The sequence below is a fragment of the Meleagris gallopavo genome, chromosome 13 (genome assembly GCF_905368555.1).
Source record: "Meleagris gallopavo chromosome 13, MGAL_WU_HG_1.1, whole genome shotgun sequence".
Classification (NCBI taxonomy): domain Eukaryota; kingdom Metazoa; phylum Chordata; class Aves; order Galliformes; family Phasianidae; genus Meleagris; species Meleagris gallopavo.
The window spans coordinates 6,914,258-6,932,260 of record NC_139416.1 but is presented as its reverse complement, the minus strand read 5'-3'; the positions used below and the strand labels follow the sequence as shown (position 1 = coordinate 6,932,260).

The following is an 18,003-nucleotide window of genomic DNA, read 5'->3' as shown; positions in this document are numbered from 1 at the left end:
AAGGAGATGTTCAGAATCATTTTGATTGCCTGTGAAAGCTTCAGCTTTTTCTATACAGGCAAGTAGTCCTATAGTTGAGTATCATATCTTTTCACTTCCAGGGGCTTGGACCGTTCAGTTCTTATCCATTCTGAGCTGACGATGCCAGGTCAGATGCATTTATTCCAGCAGATGTCATTGCCGTGTGAAGCCAGTAGTCAAAAATGAGTAGCATCTACAGGCTGTACGGGTCTATTTCAGCCTTCTCTTAGAATTACTGTGGCCTCTCTTTGTTCAGTCGTTTGTAGTATTTTAGATACAGCACTTTTGACTATGCTGAGTGAGTGCCTCAAGCCATCCACTGCTATCTGTCCTAGAAGTGTGTTCAAAGCAAAAAGAAAATGCTGCTGTGAATGATAAGTGCTTTGATTAGCAATTGTAGATAAGCACGTCAAAAGTTCCCTATGGAAATCAATATGATTACTGGGTATATGTTTAATACTTGATCTCTGTTACAACTGGTCCTTTTGGGAAGAAAAAGAAAAAAAACATCTTGAAAAGAGTCCCATCTGTACATAAATAGCCCTTAACAAGCTGCAGGAAGCTGTCAGACAAATAAGGTGATCAAGAATCACAGATGTGCTCTTGATATATTTACACTTCACCACATGGAGTTTGGTTGTGGACCAGGTACACAAAGTTCTTGCTGAACTTTGCATTACAAAAATAGTCTCAAACAAGCCTGATAAATTCCGAATGTTTGGGGAAAGCGTAATCCATGTGTGTAGTATTCCAATCCTGAAGATGTTAGTGATTGGTTTCACAACTGTAGCTACGCAAGTTTCTCCCTCTGAAATCAGGATTGTGTGACTGATGCCATTATCGGTATTGGAAGCTTGTAGGACTCAAAGAACAAAACCAAAAATAGAGAAAATACTTCTCCAGGCTTACAAAGCCTGAAATATGTTGCTGATTGATGTGCCAAAACTTTACCAGCTTATTCAGAAAAATGATTATCCCAACAATGACTGCCACTAATATCTGAAAGTATTCACAGAAGAAAGAAATATCCTTGTTTATATTCAGCCTTGTTCATTTCTCAATCTATTTTTGCCTGCTCGTTTTCTTGATAGTATATTTCAGAATGGATTTTTTCTAACTGTATTTGTCCTGAAATTCTTGTTTAACAGATATCCCATAAATTTACTACGTACAAGTATGTATAAATTTACTACATAAAAGTACGCACACACATACATTTATATGTACATACATGTATGTATGTTAGCTCTGTGTCATCCTTCATTTCTTTGGTCTCCCTTAGAAAAAGATGAGACTTTAATTACGTTTTAGTCTTCTTACTATCAATTACATTCCTATTTACGACAACTGCTGTGTTTTCATTTTCAAAAGCTGATGAGAATTCTGTCAACCTGCTATTTAACTCATGGTGGGAAGGTAAATCTGCCTTGTCAAAATTTACTTTCAGCTGATGCAATTCCTTATCCTAGTGAGCTTCCAGAAAAGGCTGTGTCTTTATGGCATTGTGTCTATTACCATTCTTCTAGTCTCCATTGTGTACCACAAGAAGAGGTTTAATCTTTTGATTTTGTTATCCATAGATGGGTTATTTAAAGCTCTCTATGCTTGATGTCTCCATTCCTTTCCCATTTGAGTAGTAACAATCAATTGGGATAACATGAATAACTGTGTTCATACCCAGTCTGAATGAATGTGTAATGTAGGAAGTTTTGTTCACTGTTTTTTTTAATACTAATTCACGTTTATGCACTAACTTAGGCAGTGTCAGGAAGGCCCCAAGCTGACAGCAGTGAAAAGCTACTGAGTGTAATGTTGATTCAAATCTTCACTTACATTTGTTTTTGAATTACCTTCTTATAAAGAAGATTGAGCTTAGAAAAATGTTTGGAATTTTGGTTTATGAAATCATAAGGAGAAATAAGTTTTGGTAATAATGGGTTTTACACATAAAAGCATTTAAGAAAAAGAATACAGCTTTCAGTTTGGTTTAAATGACACATTAATATTGCTTTGTCTACAGATAATTGCATTTTTATGGTTTATTTTGCTGGATTGTAAAAAAAATAAGATTATTCTTTTAATCTGTAAGTCTTAGAAAATTACATTATTTGAATTAATATTAAGACTCAGAATCAATCAATGAATAATGGGTTAACTTGCTCTTGTTTTTGTTGTTGATGCATTAATTTTGCAAGCCTTTACCAAAATTAGAATTAAAATCTTTGTATAGCTCCTTTATCACTGTTTTATATCCACATAAGAAAAGCATTACAGAAAAATTAGAAGAACTAAAAAAGTACTACAGATTTTATAGATGAGAAAAACAATATGATTAAATTGTTGCTGAATTTTGAAACAGTGTAGATAGGCAAGATTATGGTGGTTTCAAGAGGAGTTGCTCCCACCTTTGAGTTGTGTTTTGAGGGTTTTTTTTTTTTTTTTTTTTTTTTTTAAAAGACCATATTTTATGAATCTTGTTCTCAGTAGAATGCCCACAACTTTCTCTGTGACCATAAGTAAGTCTTGTAATGAAGTTTCTTTAAGTTTTCATGTTTATTTCTCACAGGCCTACTTCCATTTGGGAATCAATGACAAACTAGGATTATCTGGAAGACCAGACAGGCCTATAGGATGCCTTGGAACGTCAAAGGTTGTGAAAGAAATATGTACATTTTTATAATATTGATATTAATTTGTATTTCAGATAAACATTGCATTAGTCTCTAAAATGTTATAAATAGAATTTAAGTGTTATTTTGTTTTATGCTCATATTTACTTTTTAAAATATTTGTAACATATTTTGCTGTTAGGAAGGTGCATGCTGTCTTGCTATTAAACTGTCAGGATTCCTAAACATGCATTTCCAGTAATAGTTGGCCAAAACAGAGCTACTGTTGACGTGAGCCAGTTTAATGAGAGTGTAGATCTGCAAACCTTACAAAAATCTATGTGCTTGGAATTAGATGTATAGGTTTTATTTTTAATGTTTTTTAAGTTCAACTGTTCTATATTAACGATTTCCTTGATAGTTTTAACATAGGTTTTTTTCATTTCAACTACTTTAATTGTTTGAACAGTTTTAAACGAAAGATTAATTGAAGCTTTATCTCCCAATAGATTTATCGAATACTAGGAAAGACTGTAGTTTGCTACTCGATTATTTTTGATCTAAGTGATTTCTACATGTCTCAGGATGTCATGATGTTGATTGATGACATTAAGGTAAGACAGATCTATCTGTAATTCTTCCTTTGAGAAATTGACAAAAATAAGAGTCTAGGAGAATAAACAGTGAAGTTTGATAAAATGCAAGTCTGAAAGGTGAAGACTGTATAATGTGTATTTTTCTAATGTAAAAATAATACAGTTTTTTAGATTATTAAGTTGAGTATTCCGTCAGCCCAATATGAATTCTAGTGATTATCTGTATCTAACAAGAAAACCCAACAAACTGGAAGTGATTGGGATAGGCTTAGTGCAGCAAGCAAGTTACCTTCAGTTTCTTTGGGAAAACAGCTGTTCTTGGCTGCAGAAAGGAATGAGACTGTTCTGCTTAAGGGAAATATGAAAGCCTCATCTAGGAGAAATATTACCAGACTTTGTGCAACTATTAAAAATTGACTTGCTTCCATAATGTTAAGGATGGCAGATTATGCAACTTAACTGTTAAGTCCCCAGTGCATAGAAGGTGATGCTGGTGATAATGCGTGTGATTCCAGAGTTGGATTCCTCTGCATACTTCCTAGGTCATTACAAGTAATTCAGTACGTGCCAGTTGGCCCATCAGTTCAGTCTGTGATCAATGTATATGTAGCAGTATTTTCAGAAAATCTGAATACTTGAAATAACATATTGTCTTTGAAGAAATCTGAAACTATTAGTGGTTTCATTATTAGCTAAAGTTTTTACGATCTCTTGGATTTTCAGTGCTATTACTTTAAGATAGCTCTTCTAGTATTTAGCTTTGTGTATTCTTGTACATTGTGCCGCTGTACTGTTTGGTGACTAACATGTATTCCTTACCTAGAATGCACTGCAGTTCATCAAGCAGTATTGGAAAATGCGTGGTCGTCCACTGTTTGTTGTACTTATCCGTGAAGACAATATAAGGTAGAGAAAGTTAAAGCATCATTTGCAGTGTAATTCTTTCCTAGCTACAAGATTAATGATATTCTGTTTAAAATTTCAGAGGGAGCAGATTCAATCCAATATTAGATATGCTAGCAGCCTTTAAAAAGGGAATTGTTGGAGGAGTGAAGGTTCATGTTGACCGAGTACAGGTATGCTACTTTTCCTGAATGCTGTGTTCTTCTCTCCTAGTATTGATACATGTATTATTTCTTCTGTTTTCCGTGTGACTTATAAATATTTTACTTGGTATCATAAAATTACATACTTGGTGTAATAAAATCACATACTAGATGACCTTTAAAGATCCCTTCCAACTCAAAGGATTCTATGATAAAAATTAAGAAGTCAAGAGCGAGGACATCTGGTACAGTTTTTCTTTCAGAAGAAACATGGGCTTGCTTAAGCTTGTTCTGATGAGGCTTCAAAAAGCAATGATCTTCACAGGATATTCTCAGAAGGGAAGAAAAGTTTTTATGTTCAGAAATCTTCTGAAATTACCTGGAAAAACCATCATGTCAAAAATAGAGGTTTTTGATTAGATAGTTCAACAGGAAGAAGGTGTTTCACATATATTAAAATTTTTAGAAGAATAAAGGCGTATTTTTTAAACATCTTTTCTGTTTGCATTAATCTTAAAGAGGAACATTACTTCATTAAAATGTGAACATTACCGAATCAGGTTCTATTTTAGCTATTTATATATGCTTGTAGCTAGTAAATAATACCTCTTTTTGTAAGAGGGATGACAAGACCAAAGACAGAGATAAGATTTCTTGTACCTTGGAAAATCATTAATCTGAGGAACAGCTGAGTCATTTGTAACTTAAATATTCAAAGCTATAGTGGCATAAAGTACCTTTGCTATCTTTCAAATATTTATGTGTTTCTAACTGGTTACGTGTAGGTCATGTAGTTTCCTGTTAGCATTTACTTATCCTATAGCAAATGCCATGACTGCCCACGTGCACTTTTCTAGTTTTTGTATTCTTAACTGTAACTGCAGTGACCTTCCTGCTTTGCTTTGATTAAACTGATGTATTACCAGACAAGAAATTTCTCAACCTACATAACGTGTCCTTATATTAAGCACTTCACTGTTACAGTCATCTGGAGGTGAATTTCCTCTTGCATAGTTAATTGATTTAGATAAGTAGTGGTTTTAAAATATTTAAGATGATGATAGCAGTCATTGTCTTTTGCTTATTTTTTTTTTTTTCATTAAGAATAATAATGGAAAAACTGTGATCAAATTTTTGGCTTTAATGTAACTGGAAAAAAAAAAAAAAAAAGGCTGTGTAAGATATGATGTGGTAACTTCGTACTGTGACTTCCCTTAAATTTTTCATCTAAAGATTTACCATGAAAAATAACTAGGGTGTAGTTAAGGGCTCTAATGCCTTGCTGCAGGTGCTTAGAGGTAGCCATGTACTCTGTGGGTCAGGCATGTGCCAGAGCTAGCAGAAGGAATTGCACAGGAGAGAGGGGAAAGGATTGCTGTTAGCCTAACTTAAGCTGTTGTCTTGGAGTTACTTGGATTATTCTTTTGACAACAGGCCCACCACAGGCATTTTCTACTCTCTCATGATTTTCACTTGTTATTGTCACTGCTTCAGTTCTTATGCATTTGTGTATAACTGTTCTGTAACCCAAAATTAAAGAACAATCACATTTGAGGGCAGAATGAAGCCAGATTTGGTTAATGGTAGCTAATATTCCAGAAGTGAAGGGCTTGTAACATTTGTAGATGGACACAGTGAGTAGAATTATGCAGAAATCACTTCCAAGGGATTTGCTACTGAGAGAATCATTAATGTAACAGTGCTGTAATTTAACTTTCTTACAGTTATATATTTGGTATAAGAGTTCTGAATGAAATGTATTTAAAAATAAAAAGTCCTACAGTACTCTGTCAGTATGAATGTACAGCTGTCACATTTTGGAAACACTCTTTGTTCATTATGAAGTAGGAGTTGGGACTTGTCTAACTCATAGTGGTTTTTTTTGTTTTTTTTTTAACTACTCCAACAAATGATAAGAAATCTTTGTGGATTGTACTTACTGTTTCATTTAGATAATGTCTCAATGCATTTACATAGAATGTGTCTTAAATTGAATGAATGGTCTTTTTTCTTGTAAAATACACAAAATGTGATTTCAGTGAAAAATATGTACCCTTATCAGTTTTCTGGCTTTTGTCACTTTTCACCTTTACTGTCTATTTCCATCATCATGATGTGTTCAAGCAGGGAAAGTATGATAACGTTAACAATGGAAGACAAGTTTTTATTTTATTTTCAATTGTCTTGCAGCTTAACAGATTGATATCTTACTGCAGACTTGTGTACAATTAAAAAGGGAATTTAAACGTTCACAGCACACTCAATTTTGTTTAAGGAGAATAATCAAAACAAAAGATGCTGTAGTATAATGTTCCTGTGGAAGTATATAGACGTGAAATTTATATGAATTTGGAGTGAATTATAACTGTAAGGGCTATATCAGATAAATTAAACACTATTTTTCAGGTTTATAATACTGAACTTTGAGTGTGAGACCTTGATGTCAGATATTTTCATCAGGTAGTTTTTGGGGATGGTGGAGTGGGCACTGGTTAAGTTTTACATTGCAAGCAAAGGAACAGAAGAACCCCAGCAAAAAAGAGAGCAGCCTTAAGAGACTTCTGCAGTTGTGCGATTTTAAGAAAAATATTGTGAAAGTGTAAAGATATTTGAAACTGTAGATATACTATTTTCCGAATGGAAACCAGCAGCAACATATTGAGAATGCGGCAAACCACTATATATTAATGTACATTTCTTCATTTTTTTAAATTTTAACTATCATTTTTTGATTTCAGACATTAGTATCTGGAGCAGTTGTGGAGCAACTTGACTTCCTAAGAATCACTGAAACAGAAGAGTAAGGCTATTTGTAAATACTAATGATGAAGTATTTGATAATTAAAATGTTTTCTGAAATATAAAGAAATGAAATTCTTGTTTTCTAGGGCTCCTGTATTTAAGAGTTTGGAGGAGCTGGATCTTCCAAAACATTCAAAAGTCAAGAGACAGTCTAGTACTCCAAATGCTTCTGAACTTGAGCAGCAACCAGACATAAATATTAATGACTGGAAAAACAAGTCAACATATGAGATTCTGCAGAAACTTGATGTAAGAAACCTTGATAAAAATACAGTGCAACTTCACAGTCATGAAATGAGATATTATCTACTGCTATTTTTAAGTGACCCATATAGATCAACACAATTAGTGCTATGGTTCAGTGCTAATAATATGGCTAGTAATATAAAATGTGTGATGTGCCTCTTCATACTCATCAGAACTTTCTGGCTTGTTGTGCTCTAACTATTGGCTTTCATTTTTCCCAGCTATCCAAATCTTCTGGTAATAAACAACCACCTAAAATGGGATCAATTAGTCAAGCATCTTATGAATAAATATTTTATTTCTAGACTAATGCTCAAAAGACTTCAGTTGATACTCAATATGATAAACTAGTCATTTCCTAACGTTATCAAGGGAAAGTTCCTATCTAGTATTGTTGCCATATCTTGAAGGAAACTGCTGTTGATCATTTCTAGATTCAGCGTTCAACAGGAATACACAAAATATTGCTCATGATTCCCTATGACATTAAAGTATTTTAGCTGTAAATAACAGGATCCATGAGTAGAAAATTGGGTAACACTTCTGAAGCCAACTTATTTCATCTAAATTTGAACCAAAGAGAAGTCTCTGCAAGCAGCAGTGAAAAGGATGCAGCATATATAGGATATTAAATATTTGTGGTGAGGTTCTCTAAAAAATAAATTTTTAGTAATGTATATAACATCTTCAATAACAACTAGGCCTTTTGGTTTCGCTTAATTTTTTTTTAATTGTTGTTCTGGTTTTGCTTTGCTGAAAATGTGAAGGCTACTTGTGCTTATGTAGTTGCTGTTTTTTAAGGACTGCAATTGTCTAGCAAGTCAAGCGCTGCTTTTGAGCATACTGCTTAAAAGAGAAGGACCGAATTTCATCACCAAGGAAGGTAAGAGCGTCTTTCATGTGAGTATTCTGAATATTTTGGGAAGCAGCTGTATGTTTAGTTGTAATGAACATGAATAAGGGCCATGAATACATGCAGTTGTGTAGCCATCTTCCTTGCAACTAAAGCAATTTCAGCATTAAATGTGACATGCAAATTCATAGTGTGGTGAGCAGTGAGCTGCTAAATATATGAACTCTTGTAGGTTGCAGTTGCTCTATCTGTTTCTAATTCTGAACAAATATCAAATGTATTCTATATATTCTCTCTCTTTCTCTCTCTAGAAATAGAGGATTTGAGCTTGGATATAAAACTGAAACTTAAGAAATTTGCATATTTGTTTTCATTTTAGTTTTAGGTCATAAGGCGCTAATTCAGTATATCTGAAAGATTCATTCTACTTAAATTTTATGTTATGGCTTTGTATTAGCTCACAAGCTTTAAATTTGTGTAAATTAATTCAGAATGAGATACTTGGACCTGTGGCTTTTAGCTGCAAAGTTTTTGTTTGTTCGTTTTCCCACTCCCCCCTTCCCCCAGACTGTTTATTAGCTACTTTGGTATCTATGAGCGCTTCTTGGAAAAAGAGGGAACACTATGAGTAAATACTGCTTCTGGAGTACCCAAAAGAATATTATAACTTACCACTCCATGTTGTAGATGCCTGCTTCATAATTCATATCAGCACTACTTGATTAAGAATATCATGGAAAACAATGTATGATGGAGTAAAATTCATCGGACACTTCACAGTGCGTTATTGAAATACAGTGTCAGTTTAAAGTCATGGTCAGAACTGGAGCACATGGAGCTCTAAAGAAGGCTTTTCATCACCACTGCGTGTATTTTTGGACTTGAAGAATCTCCGTATTCTTCAGCCCTTAGTAGGTTCTGTCCTTTCTTCCTTGCTCTGAGAACAACTTGAGGTAGACTTTCTACACTCTGTAAGCAATCAGCATAACCACACTTAACCACTGGCCTTGGACTGTTTAGGACCAGTTTGGTTAGACATTTTGTACCACCCAATATGAAGCTGTTGATGGTGATAAACTTTTTAATATGTACCTTGCATTAAACAGTCTGAGACACTGGCTAAAAGTTCCTGTCCTTGTACAGCTGGAGAATACTATAACTGACATTAAATAATCTCACAGTTGATAACGAATAAATCTGAAAACAAAAGCTGAAGGATGTTAGATATTCCTGCTGATAGATGTGAGCTATGATTTTGAGAATCAAATTCCAGTAGTACTGTTACAGACAAACATACTGTTCACCACTAAGTGTCTTGCATGAGAATCGCTGGCATTCCATCTGAAAGCTTAGAATCTAGAAGCTAAATGAGGCATAAATAATGGTATGTTTAACACTTTTAACACTTGATTCCTACACAGCTGAGGAGATGTCAGTATACCAAGTCAATGCGCTGTGATCAACTGTGGGCTGGCAAAAGAATGACGTCTGTTGTTCTTATGAATGTAACATCCACCTATGCTTGATGTCTTCACAATCTAGGCTGTCTGCTTTGATTTTAAAACAGTTCTCTTCTTATGTCTTACTTCATATTTTTTAGGTCACGTTTCTACATTAATGCATAGCGCTTATTTAAATGATTTGTTTGTGGCATACAGAAAATCAACTTGGAGAGGGAGAGTAGCAATGCAACAACTTAATGTTGTGTCTGTGTGTCAAATATCTTCTGTACTTTGCAGAGGTGATAGTTTGCTTCACTAGCTGAGCGCTGTAATGCACATAGATAACCAATGCTAGTTCACAGTGTACCTTTGGTATCGCTTTTGTGATCATCCTTCTGTAGTTATTCAGGATGGAACCATAAAACAGTGCAAAAAAATCTCTTTCATAATCTCCCAGCATCATATCAATTGAAAACCTCACATCCAAGATAATGAATCAGGTGATGTCTTGTTTATGTACAAAGTTGAAAAGAATTCCTGTCTTTATCAGCTACGGCAACCTGTATCCAAACATGATATCACTTGAATGAACCACACTTTCAAACACAAGACTTGCCTGTTGCTTTTATCTCAACTGAGAGGCAAGAGAGCATGGAGAGTGTCTATTCCATCCCATATCCAAAATAAAATCTGCAGTTTGATGAGGAGGTACTTTATCATGGAAATATACCTTGATCTCCTAAGGTACCTGAACAATAGGTGCTACCAAGTTTCTCTAGAGCAGGGGCAGAAAATCAAGCTGAAGTTGGCTTTTGCTTCTTGTAGAACAACTGAGTAATAGAGGATTAAACTCTAAGTTTTAAATGTTAATCACAATAGGTAAGTGCTTTACTAGAGCTAATTCAGAATTAATGGATCTCAGCAATATTACCTTACATTAAATGAAAAAATGCATCTTTTACATGTGCTTTTTGTTTTTGCTGTTATTTTGTTGTTTTCTGATTTGAATAAATGTGTTTATAACACAGGTACTGTTGCTGAACATATTGAAAGAATCTATAGACGAGCTGGCAGCAAGAAGCTCTGGTTTGTATACAGATACCATATTCCTTCTGGTTTACGCTTTTTTTTTCCTAATATGCTTATATTATATGAACCTATATAAAGGTGGTTCTTTATGCACTTAGAGGAGAGTAAAAAAGGACAACTTTTCTGACGAAATTGTATTGCTTTACTGTGGCTGAAGATCTTGTCTATAATGCTTTAAAAAAAAAAAAAAAAAAGAGTACTTTCTTACCATTATCTTTTAAAGTAGGGAATACTAAGCTGCTTTTTGTATGAGAACCAATGCAGATATACAGTTGTAGTTAAATTCAAATAATGAGGAAAAAATAAGAATATTAATATTCTTATTTCTTACAGAGTGTGGCAAAATAATACCAATAGCTTTCTGTCACGAGGCTGGTGATCAAATATAACTCAGTTTATATTTGTACACATGCAGTTTTCATAGTCCTCCTGAAACGATTTACTTTGAGCTTGACTTTGTCATGATAACTTCAGAAGGTCTCAGCAAGTAGGCTGGTGGTACACGTTATTTATTAATTACTTTGCCTGGAAGCTTCAGAAATTTCATTTCTTACTATTGAAGATATGAGCTGAGCCTGTCCTGAATTCTGTTCTCCCTCTCTGTGACTACTCCTAACAGATGAGTCTTTAAATTTAAAAACTGTTTTTCATTTTAGTTTGTTCCTGCAGTTAAATGGGCCTTCGCCAATAATAAGATAGAACCAAAACACCTCGGTCATATTTTTTTAAGAATAAAAACCAAAAGTATTTCTAGGAACAAAATATGTAAACTCTTTTTTGTTTCTCTCCCACGATTGCCATTTGACACACCTATAGGTTGGTGTTGCGCTACAGTGCTGCATTTGCACAGAAATTTTCTTCTTCTATAACCCCACATATTACTACTTTACTGGTACATGGGAAACAGGTAAAGTGCCCAGAGGTCTGAAACAGAACTCCGTCAGATTTTTTTGGCTTATGTGCATTTTGATATTGTCAGCTAATGCATTTCAGAAATGCCTTGCTCGTGATCTCTTGATAAGTGCATAGCAGTTCTTGCAGGAATCAACATCAACTGTTTGCATTTAATACTAACGCTGTGGAGTGTTATGACTCATTTATCAGCAGAATGAATGAGTCTTAGCAACCTCAAAGCCTGCACTAGAGAACCTTAAATACGTGTCTACTAAATTTGTATTTTGTCAGGAAATTATTATTAAAAAAAGAAATATTTTTAAACTGGATATATGAAAGAAATGCCTATACAAGCCAGTTTTCAACCAAGCAGTTTACGCAAGTCTTCTTTCCGTGTGAGATATTACCTGACTGTGGAAAACAAAACCAAGCATTGATGTTATGTGTTCTTTCTCCTGCAAAATTATTGTTAAGTGGCCTTAAAAGTTACTGAGGTTATCTTGCAAAATGAGTAACATGTCACATGTAGGCATCTGTTGTCTGTTCTGAAGATGATGCAGAGAAAAGAACAAGCTTTCTGTGCATTTGTAGGTAGTTTAATGAGTTCTAACTAATTCATTTTTGATCCATTAACTTATATCTCAACTAAAAAACGAAAATCCTGATAACATAAAAATCTGATCTGAATTCCACGTTGTAAATAATGTATGTATTCAGTTGATTTTGAGATCTCTGAGTGCTGTGCCAGACTTCAAAACTATACATGAATTCATTAAACTAGCTTTTGATATGTAGTGGGATTGCTCTGTTTTCTGCCCTCAGGTCTGTTGTGCGCTTCGCAGCAAGTCTTTTAGGTAAACTAGTGGACAGCCTTGCACCATCTATTACTAATGTTTTAGTTCAGGGTAAACAGGTAAGTCTTTACTTTTCAGAAATGTATTAAGGGGTGATAACAGAAAATAGAGAAATGGCTGTTCTCATTTTGAAGTTTGCTAATGCTTATTTTGAAAGTAACCAATAGTTTTAAAATACACTCTCTGTAGAAAAAAAAAAAATGAGTGAAAATATATTTAATACCTGCATCTACTATGGGCTAATAAATCTCTTTTCATGTAATGATAGAATGATCTTGAAAAGGCAGTTAAATGTCTGGATAAGGCATGATTTGCATAGCTCTTTTGTTTGCTTTTATATGCTCTTTTATTTCACAAAAGGAGATGGAATCAATCAGTAAAAATGATTTTTTAAAGTAAAGAATGTTGTGGCCTACAGAATCGGTCTCTTTGTCATTGGGCTTAAGTCAGTTAATTTGTCACAAGGAGTGACAGCTGAGAAACAGTCTTTCAGAATTTCAGGTTTCTGCTCCAAATAGATTTTAATTATCAGTGTTTCTTCCCTTCCTGAGGAAGACTTTTTATCTGCTAGTACAAGAATTTTAATTAAGTTTATGAAGAGCGATCTCCAAATAATAGTAGTTGAATATTATTTATTTTTATCATTATATATATATATATATATATATATATATATACACCTAAATGGAATGCTGTGAAAACAGATCTGTCCTTATTTTATTCCATGTTGATGGCCATTCCATGTTGCGTGCTTCTAGTGCTCTGTAGCTATGAGGAAGTTGCATATGCATGGAGCATGATTTACAGCTGTTTATTTTCAAGAATTCATGAAGTTTAGTTTCTGAATTGCTTCTCTGGTGCTTTTATTCCTTTCCAATTCTTCTGAATTGTTTTCAATATACCGCAGGTGACACTTGGAGCTTTTGGCCATGAGGAAGAAGTTATTTCTAATCCCTTATCCCCAGCAGTCATTAAGAACATCATCTATGAAAAATGTCAGTTACAAGATGAAAGAGAAGCTGTAGTTCAGCAGGAACTTGTCATACATATCGGCTGGATCATCTCAAATTCACCAGAGCTTTTCAGTGGCATGCTGAAGATACGGATTGGGTCAGTACAGTATCCGTTGCACTTACTACTAACATGGCAAGCAAACATATACATATACGCTTCAACAGAGATTGTTGCTACACTGAAAAAAAGATTTATATGAGATGATGCAGCAAAATTTGTATGCTTCAGCTTTACATTTCTAAGAACCCTGCTTTGAATTAGTGTGCCAGAACTGAATTCACAAAAAACTGCTCTCAAATTTGCCAGTGAACAGTGTAAAGCAGAGGAGTGCCAGTTTTTGTAATACCTCATTTGAAGGTTTCCTATAAGCTAATACAGTAAACTGTGGTATTTTTAATGCTTGATAATGATCAGGTTAGGGCTTCAAAACCATAAATATTGTAGTGGGGTTTCTGTTTGGCAAAGGGGCTCCAGGAATTGTATTCTCTCTGGGTCACCGAGTCCTGCTAGTATCCAAAAGCCAGAACATGATTCCTGACTTACCTAACAGCCATGGAGGCAGTGGAACCTTTCTCTCACAGCTTCTGGCTCACTCAAGCAGGTACCTACGTACGTTTCCAATAAGTGCTGAGCACGTAATATAATGAGCTTGTAATACAGTTTTGACTAAATCAATCTTAAGAGTCCAGTAACCACAAGAAACAAATCCCTTGGAAGCAATATTTCAAGGTACTTAAAATATTTGTTTTCAGAGTTGCAGGGCTACAGCCTACCTAAAAAGAAAGCTTGTTCTTCTCTAGCACTGACTGTAATAGGAACTTCAGGTAACAAAAGCTTTCTGTTGTTCAAATGCAGGTACCAGTAACAATTTCCTAGAACATTCTGAGGCACCTAGATAGTGTATCTGATATCTGGAAGAAAGAAGACATTGTTCAAGAGCAGTTATCTACACAAAACACTTAATCTGCAATGAATGAGCCTCTAATGTGATGTTATCCTTACTGTGGATAGGCAGAATACTTCTTGACTGCTTACCACGGTTAAGCTATACAGAGCTTAGGAACTCCAAACCTGATTCAAATGTGAAAGATCATTTACAGCCTGGATTGTTCTATTTAATTCTTTGATTATGTGGCCTACAAATAGCTTAAGGTTGAATGTTATCATATTCTGTGGTATCTCTATTTGCACTGCTATCTACAGTAACTGTTTTGTTCACAGTTAGGAACAGACACGCATTTGAATAAGCATTTCTTTGAAGACAGCAGGTCCTAGTGACTGAGATTTACAGAATTATTGAAAATGTTTTAAGATTAGAATTTACCTATTCCTATTTTTGATAGGGAAAACATAGCATTTCAGCACTGAAGTTGTATACTCGCAGTCTTATTTTCTAGTGTATAAGATTCCTGATTCTAATTTAGTATTACTTTTGGGTCATTATGAAACTGAAAAATTCATCACTTTTTTTTACATTTAACTGGAAGTATATGCACTTAAATACTTTTCTGTAGCCTTTACAAATCCACATTAATCTTCTTCCCCTTTCTCATGAGCTGCAACTTATCCTTTTTACAGTTTTTTATTTTTCTTGCAAGGCTAATTCTGGAGATTCAATTTTTTTTATTCCAGTGTTATCACCCACTTCAGTGAGCAAAATTAACCTTCTCACAGAAGGAGCATTCCAGTTTGATAATGATTTGATTTAGTGTCTTGTTATTGATTTGTTTTCAGTGTTTCATGTTGAAATATATCAAGTTCCTGACAGTCCTATTACTGTAAAACCTTCCAATCAAGTGACTTCTGCCCACACTTATTTGTGAAGAGTTCAGTACGAGGCCCACTCTTCACATTGCTGTGTCACATAGGTCGCTGCAAGCAGTGAACAAAGTGCAGTGAACAACTTGCACAAAGATACAGTTGAATTGACAGTAAAAAATGAATCAATTCAAACTAGTTTTGCTTAGTAACAAGAGAAAGATTCTTATTCACACAGTAAAGTAAATAAAATGTATGTTCTGGATAATGTAGCATGCCCATGAAGCCTAATATTATCTTGTACCTTCAGTGAATAATCTTAGAAACTACAAATGTAAAGCAAGGTTGAATTAGTTGGCCTGACATCTCAGAAGCCAATTAAACTACTAAGAATCCTTCAGTCCAAAAGACCATGACTTGACTTAGAGAAACAATTATTTCCTTTCTAGGCAAAGTAATAAAATACCTGCCAAATGTGGCTATACTGTGAGAAGGTAAACTTTTAGGAATACTTCACATTTTCTCTGATAGAGAGCAAACAGCTCTTCGACATATCCTGGACTTGATGAGGTGTTAGATGATGGACTACTTGAAGAAAAACTAGTGATGTTTCTTTTCTCTTTTGATTGTAATAACTACTTGAATTGAAACAGTGTGGAGGGTAAATGAATGAGGTCCGCATTCAGTTATCCTGCTTCATAGATATTACTTTGTCTTTTATATTGTATTAGAATCTGCAGCATTATTTCTATTTGTAGAATTAAAATAATCTTTTTCCCTTCAATAATTTGCCAAGTTCTGCCTTCCTAGTCCCTAGCACTGAAAAATCTTCACAATTTCCATGTTTTTATTTAATCAAATCTTTTTTTAAAAGGGAATAGTAAAAGAATGAAGTGTGATGGACAGGAAAAAGGAATTTCAAAGGCTAAAGCTATTAAGAAGCCCCAAAATCTTTTTAAATGTAAAATTATTGAGCTTTTTCTTAAAAACACCAGCAAAACACATACTGTCAAGAGCACACTTCTCAGTAGGCATTCAACATCAAAAGTTAAGTAAATTTTTGTCTTAGTGTACGTGGTGAAATCGTTTGATAAGTGTGCTTCACAACCCATTTGTAAAAATCTACTCATTTTTTGCTTTCAGTTTATATCATACTGCAAACAAATGAAAAATTCCACATAACAGTACAAACAGCAGTGTGTGTTTGATGTTATTTTAATGTCCTTGTGAAATAATAAAGCAGGATCACATGGGATTTTGAGGTATTCTACCAGACTAAATTTTCCTCCTTTGAAACTTCACATTTAATTAAGGAATGCTTTCCTCCCTTCACTTCAGATGGATTATCCATGCCATGAAGTATGAACTGAAATTCCGTGCAGGGGATATGCCGGCCAAGGACTTGTACCAGATGTCCCCTAGTGAAGTGAAGCAGCTTTTGTTGGATATTCTTCAGCCACAACAGCAGGGGAGGTAATGAGATGTGTGGATCTGTGGCACCTGTTCTCATTCATAATAAAGTGTTCAAGTAATTTGTGTTTCTGAAATACCTGCCCATTTAAGAGGTATACTGAAATATGTGCAATCAGTGAGCGATTTACTTAGAGAGGTAGCAAAGATACACTTTTTCATTTTTTCAGCTGTAACCAAGTTCTACAATTGCTCCTTTTACATTACAGCTTCCTTTTTCACCTCTATCCTTTTGGAAGCCTTACCTAATAGTAATTATGTATACACTGTGGTAGTAAAGTGAAGCATTATATTCCTTGATGCTCTCATTAAGGGACAGGAGCCAAAATTACTCAATACCATCTACTTAAGTAACTTGTAAGAACAGCATGTATGCTGTTCAGTGTCCTTTCTTCTAGCTTATTGTATTAATTATGATTTTATGATTTTTTTTCTAATACTTGAGAGGTTCTGCTTCCTGAAACTTGTGATCTTTTCTCCAAGTTGTAACTTGTTGCCAATCCAGGTGCATTAGCGTGCAAGAAAACAAGCTATAATTACAATACTTCCACTTAGCTGTATTAGTAAGGCTAAAGTCAGAAGTCCTCCCATTGACTTAAATTTCTAGTTAAGTTTAATTTAACTTTGGCACATAATAATACTGTTAACTTTTGCAGTTCTTCACTGAGTGGATTTTATTCCCTCTTCAAAGCATAACTTCTCATGAAGCACATGTGCTGCATATGCATCATTAGAAGGCATTAGCTATCACTGCTTACTTCATGGTTTACCACAGAACACCTCCTCATTCTGAATGTAAAACTTCTTTTTCCCTGCAGTTAATAATTTCCTTTGTCCACAGAGGCTGGCTTAACCGACGACAAATCGATGGTTCTCTCAATCGAACTCCTGCTGGATTCTATGACAGGGTGTGGCAAATCTTGGAGAGAACTCCAAATGGTTTAATAGTAGCAGGGAGATATTTACCACAGGTAAAGCATGCAGAGGTGTTCAATTATTTCTGCTCTACCTTACTATTAATGGAGAACTACTTTATTGCTAATATTTAATTGTATGTAGCCATACATAGTACACTTTACCAGGTAAAATACAATTAGAATAGAATGGAATTCAGTCACTTCAAAATACATCTGTAGGATCATAAGACTAAAATGCCCTTTCCAGGGCTGTGTTGCCATGGACTCAGAAATATGCTTCCTTTTTGATGGCTGTGTATTATTTATTCAACAGGCAAACAGCCTATACTGGGGGGTGTGGAGGAGTGATTTAATGCAGATGATCTTCACTCAATACAAGTATTTGCTATTTT

General features: G+C 34.6%; 1 protein-coding gene across 5 annotated transcripts in view; it reads left to right on the top strand.

Annotated features, from left to right (window-relative positions):
* Nucleotides 1–18,003, top strand: part of PHKB (phosphorylase kinase regulatory subunit beta) — a 66,764-nt gene that overhangs the window by 44,847 nt on the left and 3,914 nt on the right. For 4 of the 5 annotated variants that reach the window (XM_085235154.1, XM_085235156.1, XM_085235155.1 and 1 more), the window contains 12 exons: nt 2,588–2,671; nt 3,140–3,244; nt 4,050–4,132; nt 4,212–4,302; nt 7,011–7,072; nt 7,161–7,323; nt 8,122–8,203; nt 10,644–10,701; nt 12,421–12,511; nt 13,360–13,562; nt 16,563–16,697; nt 17,536–17,665. In XM_085235154.1, coding sequence (XP_085091280.1) covers nt 2,588–2,671; nt 3,140–3,244; nt 4,050–4,132; nt 4,212–4,302; nt 7,011–7,072; nt 7,161–7,323; nt 8,122–8,203; nt 10,644–10,701; nt 12,421–12,511; nt 13,360–13,562; nt 16,563–16,697; nt 17,536–17,665 — 1,287 coding nt within the window. Of the gene's footprint in view, nt 1–2,587; nt 2,672–3,139; nt 3,245–4,049; nt 4,133–4,211; nt 4,303–7,010; nt 7,073–7,160; nt 7,324–8,121; nt 8,204–10,643; nt 10,702–11,520; nt 11,612–12,420; nt 12,512–13,359; nt 13,563–16,562; nt 16,698–17,535; nt 17,666–18,003 lie in introns of all 5 variants that reach the window. The other variant, XM_085235158.1, reaches the window with a different exon arrangement.